This window comes from Hyaena hyaena, unplaced genomic scaffold, assembly GCF_003009895.1.
Source record: "Hyaena hyaena isolate Hyena2069 unplaced genomic scaffold, ASM300989v1 scaffold_1408, whole genome shotgun sequence".
In the NCBI taxonomy this organism is placed as follows: domain Eukaryota; kingdom Metazoa; phylum Chordata; class Mammalia; order Carnivora; family Hyaenidae; genus Hyaena; species Hyaena hyaena.
In genome coordinates, this window is record NW_024082041.1 from 1 (window position 1) to 16,174 (window position 16,174).

General features: G+C 35.0%; 1 protein-coding gene across 1 annotated transcript in view; it reads left to right on the forward strand.

Moving 5' to 3' along the window:
- Positions 1-7,580: 7,580 nt before the first annotated feature.
- The window catches only part of LOC120225442 (lysine-specific demethylase 4C), a gene marked incomplete at its 5' end in the record, with an annotated part of 162,290 nt that continues 153,696 nt past the window's right edge, over positions 7,581-16,174 (forward strand). Inside the window, 3 exons of the mRNA XM_039223641.1 lie at positions 7,581-7,762; positions 9,422-9,635; positions 11,662-11,738. Coding sequence (XP_039079572.1) covers positions 7,581-7,762; positions 9,422-9,635; positions 11,662-11,738 — 473 coding nt within the window. The remainder of the gene's footprint in view (positions 7,763-9,421; positions 9,636-11,661; positions 11,739-16,174) is intronic.

Here is a 16,174-nt window from a genome sequence, read left to right on the forward strand (position 1 = left end):
CTCTCAGTGGATTCTGCGTCTTTTTTCTCCCAATCTCTCAGGTTTTGTAAGGTTTCCAATGGCTTCAGATCTTTTCTGTGTGATGTATGGGCGCGAGTGCAAGTACGGAGCTCCTTACTTCTCCGCCATCTTGCCCTCTCCCCTCTTTCTTGATTATTCTGACTAGAGGTTTATAAATTCTATTGATAAAAAAACAGTTCATGGTGTCATTGATCTATTATATTTCTAGTTTCTATATCATTTCTTTCTGCTGTAATCTTTATTATTTCCTTCCTTCTGCTAGTTTTAGGTTTTGTTTGTGCTTTTTAGGTCCTTTATGTGTTAAGGATAGGTTGTTTTCTTGAGATTTTTCTTGCTTCTTGAGTTAAGCCTAAGTTGCTATAAACTTCCCTCTTAGTACTGCTCTTGCTGCATACTAAATGTTTTGGACTATTTTGTTTGTATTTTTATTTGTTTGCATGTGCTTTTAAATTTCTTATTTCATTACCTGGTTATTTTAACCTCTGTGTATTCTTGGTCTTTCTAGATTTTTTTATGTGTTTGATTTCTATTTTCATGGAGTTGTGATCAGAAAAGATACGTGGTATGCCTTCAATCTTGAATTTGTTGAGGTTTGCTTTGTAGCCTGAAATGTGATCTGTTCTAGAGAATGTTCCATGTGCACTTGAAAATAATATGTATTCTGCTGTTTTAGAATGGAATGTCTGAATATATCTGTTAAATCCATCTGGCCCAGTGGGTCATTCAAAGCCTTTGTTTCTTTGTTGATGTAAGTGATGTGTTAAACACCGTTATTATTATTAACTGTTTTATGTATTTGGGAGCTTCATGTTTGGTGCATAAATATTTATAGTTGTTTTATCTTCTTGTTGGATTGTCCCCTTTATTATGATATACTGTTTTTCTTTGTCTGTTTTTATAGTCTTTGTTTTAAAGTCTGTATTGTACAATATAAGTATTGCAACTCTTACCAAAAAAAATATTTTTATACTATTAAAAATAACAGTTTCAGTGCATTGCGTGCATGATCCAGGAGCTTGGTATTTGGCCCTCAGGGAAATTTTTTATAAAGTAACAACTTTTTAAAAAAATAATTTATTCATTTTTTAATTTACATTCAAGTTACCATATAGTGCCACAATGATTTCAGAAGTAGATTCCTTAATGCCCCTTACCCATTTAGTACATTCCCCCACCTACAACCCCTTTAGGAACCCTCTGTTTGTTCTTCGTATTTAAGATTCTCTTATGTTTTGTCCCCCTCCCTATTTTTATATTATTTTGCTTCCCTTCCCTTATGTTCATCTGTTTTGTATTTTAAAGTCCTCATATGAATGAAGTCATATGATATTTGTCTTTCTCAGACTGACTAATTTTGCTTAGTGTAATACCCTTTAGTTCCATTCACGTAGTTCCAAATGGCAAGATTTCATTCTTTTTGATTGCTGGATAGTACTCCATTGTGTGTATGTATATATATACATATATATATATACATGTATATATACACGTATACACGTATATATACACATGTATATATATACATATATATATACATACATTGTGTGTATGTATATACATACATATATATATACACACATATATATACGTATATATATATACACATATATATATACGTATATATATGTACCACATCTTTATCCACTCATCTGTCAATGGACATTTGGGCTCTTTCCATACTTTGGCTATTGTACAACTTACTGTTTTTTTAGTGACATGGCAATCAAAAATTTCAGGTCAGCTACTGAAGGTGCTGCTGGTATGGCAGTAACATTTTTAACAGGTTACTTCAGTATATTTATCCAAGATAGTATGTATTTTCCCCATTTTTCCATCATAATAGTGGTCTTTAGAGAGGTGACCATCCTTCATAGCAAGGTCAATCTAAGCCATTGCTTATGTTTCCTTACACAGGACAAAGTTCCTGAGAACATGGTGTCTTGAGTTGTGCTATAACTTGCTTCTATGAATTCTATATAAGCAAGCACTGATATAAACTTAAGGAACTGCTATGTGTTTAGGCTCATGGTTTTCTTAACTGTATTTCACTCACTATAGAGTGATGGGAACATTTGTGTAAATACAGTAATTTGGGAATCTGGATTGTCTTCATGAAGTAAGAGACTTACCAAGAAAAAAGAAAATGAAGTGCTGTTGGCATAGAATTTGTTTTCTACTATAGCTAACAAACTTCGTAGACCTTAATGAAGGAAGGAAGGAACTTAAGAGGAAAGGATGCCTTCTTCCAGTATTGACTTGTTTCCTTTTTTTTTTTTTTTTTAAGCATCCCACATTGACTGAGGAAAGTGGTTTATAAAATTCTTGCCTGGCTGTGAGAACAGAGTCTATGCTTGTTTTGTTTGGGCTGTATTGTTGAAGAGAAACTCGGTGATACTAATATTTTTGGTTTATACACACACACACACACACACACACACATATATATATATAAACCAAATACATATATATAAAATATATGTGTATATGTGTTTCTCAACCTTTTTGCTCTTAGGACTCCTTATGCACTTAAATTTTTGAGGATTCCCAAAGAGGTTTCCTTTCATCTTACCATGTCCTTTTGTTTCTTTTTTCCCTTCCCTTCCCATGGGTTTATTCTATGTATATTTGTTTGCTGGGAAGTTAAAACACGAAAAGTTCTAAGTGCATTGATTCATTTGAAAGTAGCAATAATGAGTCATAAATGGTTACATTTGTTTTCATAAAAAAAGAAGTATCACCAAATCATAAAAAACAAAGAGAGCAGTGGTATTATTTCACATTATTTAGTAAAATAATTTGAATCTTTTATCTGCTCCCTTATTCGGTGTGCTGCATTATATTCTGGTTGAAGTATGTGAAGAAACCCCAGCTTCACACAGATAGAAGCTTGGATGGGATACCATATTTCAGTAGCCTTTTCATATAATTATGGATATTCTTCTTTTACACTATACCAAAGCCAGTTTTTTTAAAGATTAGTTGTAATGTGGAATCTGAAATCACATCAGTGAGCTCTTTGTACTCTGTTAAGCTACAGATTCATTGTGTATCTTGCACTTTGAGTGATTCTTTTATACATGCATCATTTTGTAACATCATGCATTAGTAAACAGTTATATAGGACTCTTTATGTAATATTTAAAACTTACATTTGATATTATCACCATCAATCTCATCATACACAGCTTTAAGTATTGCGAAGCTATCAAGCTTACAAGTAGTGGATACACATTTTCCAGAATTCTAATTTTGACTCATAAGCTTGATTTACCATTGTCAACAAATACTCGAATAGTTTGTTTTTTTTTTTAAATTAAAATGACAGTGTTTCTTTGCTCCCTTTCATGAAAATTCCTGCCAGACCCAAGTCTGGATAACCATAGTTTGTCTGTTAATCATCTTTCAAGTAGAAATGGTTTCCCATGAAGGAGACAGTTTATCCATCTTACAATTCAATTAATTGCACATATGCTTTTCCCAAAGACAACTATTGAACTTCACTGTGCAGCAAAAGTACTGTATGCATATATCCTACGTTTTTCCAAATTTAATAAAATCAGTGGCAGGGTGAGATGGGCAAATAATGTCTTTGTGTTATTATGAAAGCAGATTTGACCATAGAGACCCTGTGAAATTGTGCTATGTGTCTCTGGGAGTCCACAGACTTTTGAGAACTGCTGTTAAACTATTAAATCTTCTTTTGTTCTCATTGGTAATACAGTAACTGCTGGTAATGTTTTCACAGATTTCCCAAACTTTGATGCACTTACACTGTGGAATTTTTCATTTGCCTCACACTCTCCTGAGTCTACACCAAATTGTGGCATTCAGGATGAGACTTAGAGTGGTGGACAATTTTCTGATTGTTGCAATGCTATTATAAAAAAGGATATAATTTTAGTAATAAAAACATTGGTATTCATTAAATGCCTGCAGTGTTCATGTCTTTTTATGTTTGATATTATCTACCTTTGACCTTTTATTTTACATGGATGTTGTAAGAACTAAATTTCTATGTAACAACTGTAAGAATCTATTTTTATTGGATCACATGTTCTAAATTATATCATGTTGTGAGGTAATTACGTACTGATGAGAGTACAGTGACTCATTTAGGGGTTCATTAGTCAACTATAGTTGAAGAAAGAGAGGAAATTCCTAAGATAGTGATGCCAAATGATCAGAATGTTTCAAAGCTGCAATGGAAAAAACATTTTTCCTCATCTGTATATTGGAAGTAGAAATATTTTCTAAAAAAGAAAGTAGATGAAGGTATACTAAAATGGAACGAGTAAAGTCTAAAAGGGAGAGTTTTCATTTGAAATAATGTTATGAAAGTTTTTAGATATCCCAAAGGGATTCACCCACACCCAAAACTTTCTTGGTTCCCTAAGGGTCTGAGATTTGATGTTAAATGAATGTCATTAAACTATGAAAAGCAATAGCCAGGTTAGTCTGTGCTTGAATAATGTGATGGGTCAAGAGTAAGCAAGAGTTCTTGGGAGATGGAAGAGACAATCAAGAAATTTCAGGAAGACAGAATGTTTGTCTTCAAGAATTTGCCAGTAATTTTGACTTTTAAAGCTAAAGTAAAATCTGAATAATCATCTGATTAAATCTACTGTCTTTTCCCCCCTCATAAAATATATAGTATTTAACTGATAAACAGATCAAATGAAAATAAGATGATTGGATGGATTTTACATAATAATGTATACATTAAATATGTAATTTTAGACTTTACAAAGAACTTCAGCCTTTAGATTTTATTTTTTTAATGTTTATTTATTTTGAGAGAGAGAGAAAATGTGTGCATATGTGTGTGTGCAAGCAGGGGAGGGGCAGAGAGAGAGAAAGAGAGAATCCTAAGCAGGCTTTGCAATGTCAGCCTAAAGCTTAACGTGGGGCTCAATCCCATGAACATGAACCCTGGGATCATGACCTCAGCCAAAATCAAGAGTTGGATACTTAACTAACTGAGCAACCCAAGCACCCTCAGCACTTCAGATTTTAAAAAGAAGTTTTACATTTACTATTTCACTTTAATATTAAATAAAAAAACTCTGAAATAGGTGAGAAAGGAATTCTCACTATGTGCGAATTTATTTACCCAAAGACATAGGCTTTTTGATTGAAGGGTTTGAATTAAAATTTTTTTTAAAATTTTTAATGTTTATTTTTGAGAGAGAGAGAGAGAGAGAGAGAGAGAGCATGAGTGGGGGAGGGGCAAAGAGAGAAGGAGACACAGAATTTGAAACAGGCTCCAGGCTCTGAGCTGTCAAGCACAGAGCCAGACATGGGACTTGAACCCATGAACCATGAGATCATGACCCAAGCTGAATTTGGACGCTTAATTGACTGAGCCACCCAGCTGCCCCTAAAAAATTTCTTTTATGTTTTATTTATTATTTTTGAAGGAGAGTCAGAGTGTGAGTGGAGGAGGAGCAGAGAGAGAGGGAGACACAGAATCTGAAGCAGGCTCCATGTTCTGAGCTGTCAGCACAGACCCAGACATGGGGCTCAAACCCACAAACCATAAGATCATGACCTGAGCTGAAAGTCGGTCACTTAACCAACTAAGCCACCCAGGTACCCCAAAGGGTTTGAATTTAAAGCTAGGACTTTGGACTAATAGTTCCCTGTACTTGGTGCTGCACAATGTTGGCTGCCTTGCTCCTTTTAAGTGATGGGATTGCATAGTTATGCTCATTATGTATTCTGGCCTTGGAGGTTATCCAAAGAGAAGATAAATACTCTTTGGTATTTATCATCTTTTGATGAGTACAACATCATCTTTGGGAAAGGGCATCTGTAGAGCAAGATTCTCTATCAGGTCACTGTTGAGAAAGTTTGAGGAAAGTTCAATTTGAATCAGGCTATCCTAGTTCAAGTCTTGCTGTGGGCCTTGCCTGTGCTCTCTGGCTCCATTGTTAGGAATTGTCCTTTTCTTTTACTTTTTTTCTCTTTGTTAGGCTTTTAGGAATTAATAGTATTTCCTCCATCCCTAAAGATACTTTGAGAACTCCTCACATGAACTTATGACCAACCAAAGGGATAAGGACATCATCTATCTTGTATGTTTCACCTTTTATAATAAAGTAAGTGATATGGTAAACTTACTCAGGAAGAGGCAATAGCTATTCAAATCCAAAGGATTTCTTTTAGTTTATATCCCATTTTTAGTGTGTATGTGCGAGACATTAGCATGTGAGTTAAGGACTTAATGGTATTTCAAATTCTTGGTCAACTTTTCACTCTCATATTTCATCTGTCAAATCTAAATGCTCATAGGAAGCCTTCTATTCTGTATTATAGGGAGACTAAAGTGGAAGCAATTTCTGTTTTGTGTCAGATTACTTCACTTCAAACATAGATGAGGTTCTTACCTTTTGTTTGCTTTCCAACACTGCCTAGTTGAGTACTAAACATTTTCTGTAGTTGTTGTTAATGGTGATGATGATGGTAACACCACTACCACAATGGAAGCAGGAACATTCTCTTTTACTTCAGTTGGCATTTGATGTCTTTTGAGTTATTTTAAGCCTCATTTACCCCATCTTATTTTTCCATCTCAGCAAATCTATTTTGACTTTTTTAAAAAACAGGTAAGTCAACAAAGCAAGGACTGGAGTACACGTGTTCACAGGAGCACCTGTGCTTGGGACTTGAGAACATTGCTCCACAGCACTGATTTGTGACACTGTGACAGCTACTGGTGAGGAGTTTTAGAATGTGTCACAGCTGTAGATGTTAAGTGCAAGATGTGCTGTGATGTCTGCCACCTGCCTGGAGACGCTGTCTTCTGCTATGAGAAATTTTTTCTCTTAATCTATTATGTCTTTCTGTATTTTTTTTTTTTTTGGCCTTCTATAAAATTTGGTAAAATGGTATTTTTGTGGAGTAGATCTCTGCCTCTTTTATGTTAACAGATACATGTGCTTAAGAGACTTAACCCTCTGGAGGCATTATATTGAATAAGTAAAATTTGAATAGGAATATTTCATATTCACATAATGGCAGTGTATTGCTTGGCATCTGATAGATGCTCTGTAAATGTTATTTGTCATGAGTTCTTGAACCCAAAAGTTAATTAAATGACATTCAATTAATAAATTTTTGTTGAGCCATATACAATATTAGGTGAAGAAATGAAAAATTGATAAGGCAACTACTGGGCTAGCAAATTACTCTGCGAGTTGGAAGGTAATCTCACAGACAAAAGCTATTTTACCATGTGTGTTGTTAATGGCAGCAATGGAAACACATAAGAAGTGAAATTGAAGAAGGGGACAGTTTAGCTATTCCTGGCAGGAATGGGGAGGGTATCAAAAGAAGAATCATTGTCTGGCCATTAGATCTGATCTAGTGCTTGAAGATGAGGAGGATGAAAAGGACATTCTTTTTTGTTCTACTTCTGTCAGAACATATTTGAAAGATAAAATAGGTTTCCTGTCTGACATTACTATCACAGGTACTTTGGAATGTTTGCTCCTTTTATAACCAGGGTGGTTTTTCCCTGCGTCCCATGCTCACTGTGTTTCCATGCCTTGTTTTGTAAGAATTGCCTGAGGTTCCTTCGATTGAGGAGGAAGTGGAAGAAACAGAGTCTTGGGCGAAGCCTTTGGTCCACCTTTGGCAGACAAAGTCTCCAAACTTTGTGGCTGAGCAGGAGTATAATGCAGCCATGGCCAGAATGGAGCCACACTGTGCCATCTGTGCTCTCCTTATGCCATACTACAAGGTAATAAGGGTGGAGGGGTTGCTCTGAAGGTTTCCTTTCACTGCTGCACTTTTTGTATGACCATAAAAACCCAGATGAATCATTCTAAGGTAAGTATGCACATGAAAAGAAAGACACTGATTCTTATGTAGCCACATGGCCGTTACAGAAAAGCAAATAGAATTTCTGAGGGCTACTTGAAAGATATTTTTCTGATAGTGCTTTCTTTATGGTTTTAAATAAATGATTGGTTTATTTGTCATTCTTAGTTTATTGCAGTCAAGGGGAAGTTCCCACCTTTTTTTCTGCCCTTTTCATCAAGAAACACATAACTTAAAGCTTTACCATAGTAGAAGTATTGCAAAGAAGTAACTTAGACCTAGTCTCTGTTTTGTGTTTGAAAATATCACTCTCAATAATATGTCAGCTCTGGGTCCATATTTAAAGGTGTCTCTCTTTATCTTCCCTTGTGGAACATGCATAAGATACAGCAGGACTCAATACAAACTGAATTGTTCAGTTCACCCTCACAGCCAGCTATGCATGGTGCTGTTTTCAGTGCTATTCCACATATGTCATACTGAAGGCATTTTAGTTCACTGAGGGCCACATTCTTTAACACTAACCTGGACAAAGTGATCTTTAGGAATCTAGTAAGGGTGGAACTTCTTGACCTATTTTAAGATACACTATATTATTATAAAGTGTTTTGATGTGAGCATTCTGTTCTGAGTTATATTCTTAATAATTGAATCAGAAGTATTTTATTTAAATTTCTTCTCTTTTAGAGTTCATGTAAATATTTTTTCTTTAGACATTTCAAGGCATGAAAATGTGTGATATACCACATATTCAGACCTTTGTAAATGGGGGAAGTAGCTTTCTCACTTTTCTTTGATGTGGCCCTTGTAAGTGACACATATTGTTTTTATTTTCTGTTTAGTCATTGAATATCTGTGTTTCCTTGGAAAAAGTTAACTTTTTATTGACTCATTTCTATATCATAACCTACCTGTATATTTCCACAATAATTAAAAAATTCCCACTAAAATTATAAGATATAGGGAAATTTATTAATTTAACAACTCTGGAGATAATAGGATACTTCATTAAGTACAGTTTCAATTAAGCACTAAGCACCAAATGCTTTTCATATATTTTGGTGGGAGATGACAGTTTTGTTTTGCACATAGTATTTTCTTATTTAGTGACACTTGCCAGATCTTTCTGTCTTGATGTTTTAAAACTTTGTGATGAGGTGAAAACCTTCAAAAATTCTGTAAAATTGCACAGATTAAAACTGTGGTCTTTGAAAACACTCTTTCAAGTGTGAGTAGGCAAAATTCATCAGTAAATTAAACCAGGTCTGCTAACCTAGTGCAAATAAAGAAGTGAATAAAAATTCATCAGAAAAATTGATGCTTTCCATTAACTGTTTATGTAAGAGTATAGTTTTCTACAAGCAGATGTACAGAATGTCCTTTTTCTACAGCTTTAGCTTCTGGACAGGAGCCTGAAGAGGAACATGATAAAAAACTAATAGTTATATCAAGGAAAGCAACAGGAAGAACAGAAGCTGGAAGTTAGTGCATGGAACCTGTTAGTGGATTTGGGTGACCAGAACAAATGATGAACTTTTTTGCATGTTAATCACTCATGTGGGAATATTATGTTTTTCAGCCAGATAGCAGCAATGAAGAAAATGATTCTAGATGGGAGACAAAATTAGACGAAGTGGTTACTCCGGGAGGAAAGACTAAGCCCCTCATTCCAGAGATGTGTTTTATTTATAGCGAAGAAAATATAGAATATTCTCCGCCTAATGCCTTTCTGGAAGAGGATGGAACAAGTCTTCTGATTTCCTGTGCAAAGTGCTGCGTGCGGGTTCATGCAAGTAAATGAATCTCTCATTCATCAGTCGCTGGCTTTTCAGTGCTTCACATAGTCTTTTTCTCACCCATTTGCCCCCTGCCAAATGTATTGCATTGAACTATTGGCATTCTTAATGGTTAGATCATTCTTTCTCACTCTGCTTCTGATGAAAGTATGAGTAAGTATAATAATCCCTTTTTCTACAGTTTTGTGCAGTGTCAGTGGAGAGCAGTTTTGTTTGTTGTGGGGCTCCTTTTATGTACTTGAATTTTATTTATTTTAAGATATAATTTGGGGTGCCCGGGTGGCTCAGTCAGTTAAGTGTCCAACTTCGGCTCAGGTCATGATCTCATGGTTCATGGGTTCGAGCCTCACATCAGGCTCTATGACTGCCAGCTCATAGCCTGGAGCCTGTTTCAGATTCTGTATCTCCCTCTCTCTCTGACCCTCCCCTGCTCACGCTGTCTCTCTCTCTCTCTCTCTCTTTGTCTCTCAGAAATAAATAAAACATTAAAAAAAAAGATATTTTGTAGAAACTTATTTTTAAGCTCTGATGTTGATTCATGATTGTTTTTCTTTGTGACTTTTTAAAAAGAAAACAACATTTCTTTGGTGATTTGGGGAATTATTGTTAAACTTAATTATGAAGTTTAATTTTTAGTCTTTGTAAGGGTAAGAGATCTCTCTTGCCTTCCAGGGGAGAACAGTCGTTACAATTGTTTCACCCCCGGACTGAGATGGTAGGGCTCCATACCTGTCTCAATTTAGTATTTTCACATCATGGGATAAATGGCAGATAGAGGTTTTTTTTATTGGTCTGCCATGTAAATTCTCTGAAATGTGAAAAGGTATCTAAAGCATTTCAGTATTCTGGATCTCACCAAATTATGCCATATTAACATACTTATGTATGGCTTATCTTTGTCAATATAGCTTACATACAAGGTAGGCATTACCTTCTGTATTTACCCCTAAGAAACACCAGTTTTACACTAAGTTGAAAAAGCTTCACTATCTTTTATTGATTAATTACATACTGTCAGCTTCCCCAAGATATTTTTGAACATAATGTACTTAAAACATAGCAACCTTCTTGTTGTATTTAGGTCAGTTTGTAACATGCACATATATACATATACACACATTCACCCTATATTATTATAAGTATATAACAACCAATTCATCATTTCACAAAAAACTAGGATTTAATTTTGATTCCTGAATGTACTAGCTATAGAATTTAGCCATAGTATTTCATAAACATGTGCCTGAACTAAACATTTTATAGCCTTGCTTAACTATGATAGGCTTTTCTTTGGTAATTACATTTCTGTAATTTTTTAAATTTAAATGTTATAGAAATTTGATACTAAAAATTATTTCTTTAAATCTTTTAAAACCCTTTGAAAGAAAGTCAGGGTAACACATGTTTGTTGTTACCATTTAATTGCTGCTTATTTTTGCATCATCAGCTATCCTTACATAGTTATTTTCAGTCAGGCATATACTGAATAGACAAGTAGAATTGAAGGTACTCCTTCATCACTAACCATGAGTTGTGCCTCCTCTGTCCCTATCACTGAAATTAAAGCTAATTAAACATTTTTGAAATGTAATTTTCAATTACATTAATTTGCAAAATATGTCACAGTTTATGTATTGTATCATTTTAAAGCTTCCCCACATTTTGTTTCATAAATTACAGCTGTTTTTGAAATATGTTTTATATGAGTAAAGGACTGGGCCTGACAATTTAGAAATTTACTCATTGCAAGAATTATCATCAGTATTCTCTGATAGCTATTAGGAGCATTTAGTAATGATTATGACCCATACTCTCATGTTTCCTGGGACTGATCTTATTAGTTATGAGGCATGAGAACCAAAAGTATCTTTGAGACAGCCTAGTTTATGTTTTGTCCTAAGCAGTGAGACTCATGAATGGTATCATGGTAGGAAGTTCTGCTTTTATTTATTCAGGGCTAAGATGTATAATATTGCCAAAATACGAAAGACCTAATTCATGGGTCCATACGTTTATTTTATAGGTTGCTATGGTGTCCCTTCTCACGAGATCTGTGATGGATGGCTATGTGCTCGGTGCAAAAGAAATGCATGGACAGCAGTAAGTGGCCTATTTTAATACATTCTAACCCCTCTTCTCACTCTGCCTAGTGTGGTCACGTTTAAGTCTAGCAATAAGGTAAGGTTTTGCACATGCTTTTGTGTGCACTTCTACACTTACCTTCATTTCCAGTCTTTTCTTTCCAAATCATCCTTTCTGGTGGCTCTGTTCATCACAGAAATATTAAATAAATTTCTGGGTGTCACTTTTCTACTCAGGAGTTTACAAAGGTTGCCAGTTTATCAAAGCAAGTCTAAATATTCCTTCATTTTCTGACCTAGCTCTACTTTGCAGTTCTTAAAAATAAATATTCTAAGTAACAGGGGCGCCTGGGTGGCTTAGTCGGTTAAGCGTCCGACTTTTCACTTAGGTCATGATCTCGCGGTTCGTGGGTTCGAGCCCCACATCGGGCTCTGTGCTGACTGCCAGCTCAGAGCCTGTAGCCTGTTTCAGAGTCTGTGACTCCCTCTCTCTCTGACCCTCCCCTGCTCACGCTGTCTCTCTCTCTCTGCTAGAAATAAATAAAAAAAAATTTTTAAAAATTAAAAAAAAAATAAATATTCTAAGTAACAGTCAAGGTAAGGATCCTCACTGACCCCTGATGAAACCATGCTCATATATAACTTTTCCACTAACATGTGGTCTTTCCCCAGTTTTTCACTCATGCATTCATACTTCAACAAACTTTGGAGTCTGTCCTGTGGTAGGCATTACCATGAACTTGAGACAAAATCTTTCAAAATCAAATGATACAGATCCCACTTGGGGGACACAGATTCCTTCTCATTTTAAGTTGTTTTTCCTGATGAACCCTGTTGAAACTTAGGTTACATCCAAACATTAAGTTCTGTTCCACTAATCTACCCTGTCACCTGTTTTTCCATTTAATTATGTGCTACCTTGATATTTCTTTAAAATTCTCCTTCAAGAAATATCAAAACATTTTTGAAAGTTAGGACCTGTTAGATCTCAACATTTTTCCCTCACTCTTGATCTCAGAGAAGATTATAGTAGTAGCATTTACTTTATTTCTCAGTGATCTCTAATGACAATGAATTAAATTTCTTTGCAACTAGAGTTAAAAACCTGAAGCACAATGTAAGAAAAATGCCTTAATGATGTAAATTTATATCATGATATTTATGTTTAGCTCTCAGTGTTGAAAGAGACATATGGTGACTATAAATTAAACATGTCTGAGAATGCCTTTCTTAGTAATTTTAGCACTAGTATTCATTAGGTAGTGAGGGAAAAATGGGGGAAGTATGGACATTCTTTATAGCCCAAATAATCGGATCTATATAGTGTTAGAGGTACTATATCCAATTTAAGAAGTCTTTCATTAGTGGGTCTAGAAAACATTTTCATATTTCCTTTGATGTAATCATTATATTAACAAAAACTATGTAAATGTAGAGTTATCTTAAATTTGGGCAGGAAGTCTTGCTGTAATAAATACATTCAATTCTTATTTACCATGCATGTCTTGTATTTGTGGTATGAGCCAACATAAAGCTTTGTAGAATCAGTCTGGCCATGATGTCCTCTGATTCACCATGAACTATAGGTTTAGAGATTAGAGATATTCTAATCCAGTTGACCAAGGCATGAAGAATTCTCTGTTTCATCCACAGTTACTGCTTGACTCCTGTGCTTACACACTGAACAGTTCTGTTACCCAAGGTACCATTGTCTTTGCATGGCAGAGCCAGGGCCAGGCCTAAGCCACCCACCCTGATTCTCAGGTTGCTTCTGATAGTTTATGCTGCTTTCCTTTAGCATGTCTTAAGAAGGAAATACTAGATTAATAACTCTTTAGAACTGATTTAAAGCTTCTATTAATCTTAACCCCTCACACCCTGGGAAAATAATCTTTTAATGTTTTAATCTTGATACCATATAATCTTGATATCCAATTTGCAATAGAAATTGAAACTTTTTATTTTAAATGAAGTTTACTTTTTATTCTTTTTTGAGAGAGAGAGAGCAAGGGGGAGAGAGCATTCCTGCAAGCGTGCACAGGGGAGGGGCAGAGGGAGAGGGAGAAAGAGAATCTTGACCAGGCTCCATGTTTAGTGTGAAGCCTGATGCAGGCCTCAGTCTCACAATCATGAGATCATGACCTGAGCCAAAATTAAGTTGATGACTGACTGAGTCATCTAGGTGCCCCAGAAATGGAAACTCTTGCATACAATTTTACAATGATTTTTTTAGACCCACATAATGTGTCTCAGTGGAAATGGCCTGAATTTACAGTGAACCAAGTGTTTTTCCAGTGTATCTATTTTAGTGAAATTTGTCTAGGAAGCTCTATTCCTACCTTTTTCTCCTTAGAAATCAGTGAATTGCAGTTTAAGTATTGCAGAGAAGTAACTGATAATATTTTAGCTTTAACTCCCTTACTTAGTATGGCTGTGTTATAGTATTAATTTTCAGTAGACACTTAAGTATGATTCTTTGGATTTTGTGACTGGAATGATTGCATTTTATTTTATTTTAATTGATTGATTGATTGATTAATATATTCTTAAGTTTACTTATGTACTTTGAGACAACGTGAGTGGGGAAGCACCAGAGAGAGGGAGAGAGAGAGAAACCCAACCAGTCTCTGTGATGGCAGCACAATGTGGGGCTTGAACTCAGATCATGACCCGAGCTGAAACCAAGAGTCAGAGCATAATTGACTGAGCCACCTCAGTGCCCCTGGAATGATTACATTTTAAAGTCTTTAGACCTGACTTCTTCAAGAATCAGTCTCACATTGTCAGTTTTACGTTCCAGAGAAGACTTACAGCTTTTTGTAATGGAGGCTCCAAAGGAGCCAATAGAAATCTAACAGTGCAAGGGTGGAGTCAGGTGATATTTCACTGCTGGTTTGTATGTCACTAACTCTCATTCCTAATTATTTTCTGGATTTTCTTTTTAAACATATTTTGTGAATGTAAGACTTATTCATCATGAATACAAAATATTCCAATAACATATTTTGCTTGGGATATATATTTATGCAACAAATATGATTGTTCCAGCTAATTGTTTCCTTTTATGATGAGTACTTTGCGTATCTGGAGGATAAGAAGAAGGTAGGCTGAAATACCTTATATTTATCTTTATAAGGTATATGTGAAATTTTAGCGTGGTTCTGTTTTTTAAAGATTCATTTTAAAGAGTTCCCATATGATGGATGAATGAATAAAGAAAATGTGATGTGTATAGATAGATAGATACTGAAATTTCATATTCAGCCATGAAAAAGAAGGAAATCCTGCCATTTGCAACAACATAAATGGACCTTGAGAGCATTATGCTAAGCGCAATAAGTCAGAGAAAGACAAATGCTATATGTTCTCATTTATATGTGGAATCTTAAAGAAAAAAAAACACTGAACTCATAGAAATAGAAAGTAGACTGATGATCACCAAGTGTGGAGGTTATTGGAGGCAATAGATATAGGTAGTTAAAAAGAACAGACTTCCAGTTTATTCTGGGTATCTAATGTACAGTATAGTGTCTATAATTAGAAATCCTATATTGTAGAGTACTGCACTTGAATGTTGCTAAGATCTTTAAAGTTCTTGCGACAAAAAAATAAATTAGTAAAAGAAACTATGTGAGGTGATGATGTATTGCCAAACCTTATTTTAGTGATCATTTCTCAATATGTAAATAAATCATCATGTTATACATTTTAAACTTATAATGTTATATGTCAATTATATTTCAATAAAGCTAGGCGGAAGAGGAGACTATAATAGTAACTATATCATAGAGTAATTTAATTTATCATTAGTAATTTAAAATTTGGAGGCAAAACATTGTAAGGATTATTCCATCTATTCCCAATTAATTCACTTATCATAAGGAAATTCTTATAGGGTTAGAGGTAGTTTATTTTGTCACTGTCCACTTGGGCAAGGTAACTGAGGACTTATGCAAGTCTGGGATCAATGCTCACAGACCAGCCATCTTTTTATTTACTAATTCTAAAGAGGGGCATTGCTCTGGCCCCAACTGTTCTGGTAGATTTTAAGTAACCAGAGGCCAGAACTTTGTCTTATTTACCTCTGTAGCACCCCTCACAGCTGGTGCAGTGTTGGATCATTTCTGAACAGGTAAGAAGTAAGTAAGAAGGTTGTGATCGCAGTGATAAGGGACCAGACCTTTATTTGTGGCCTTCAGTGCTCTCACTGTTTCCAGAGTTTTGCTTTAGTACTCTCTGTGTTTCATTTTGCTAACTTTTCTTTATCCATTTATGTCAGTTAAAAGAAGAAACAAGAAGCTGTATTGCGGCTTCAACTGAATATATTGGTGGAAGAGATTAGTTACAAATTTTAGATTGCACCCTAACTTGGATTCTAGGATTCTGACTCCATATCCAAATTCAAATGAAATGAAATTATATAAAGATACCCACAAATAACTGTCTTTCCTCATA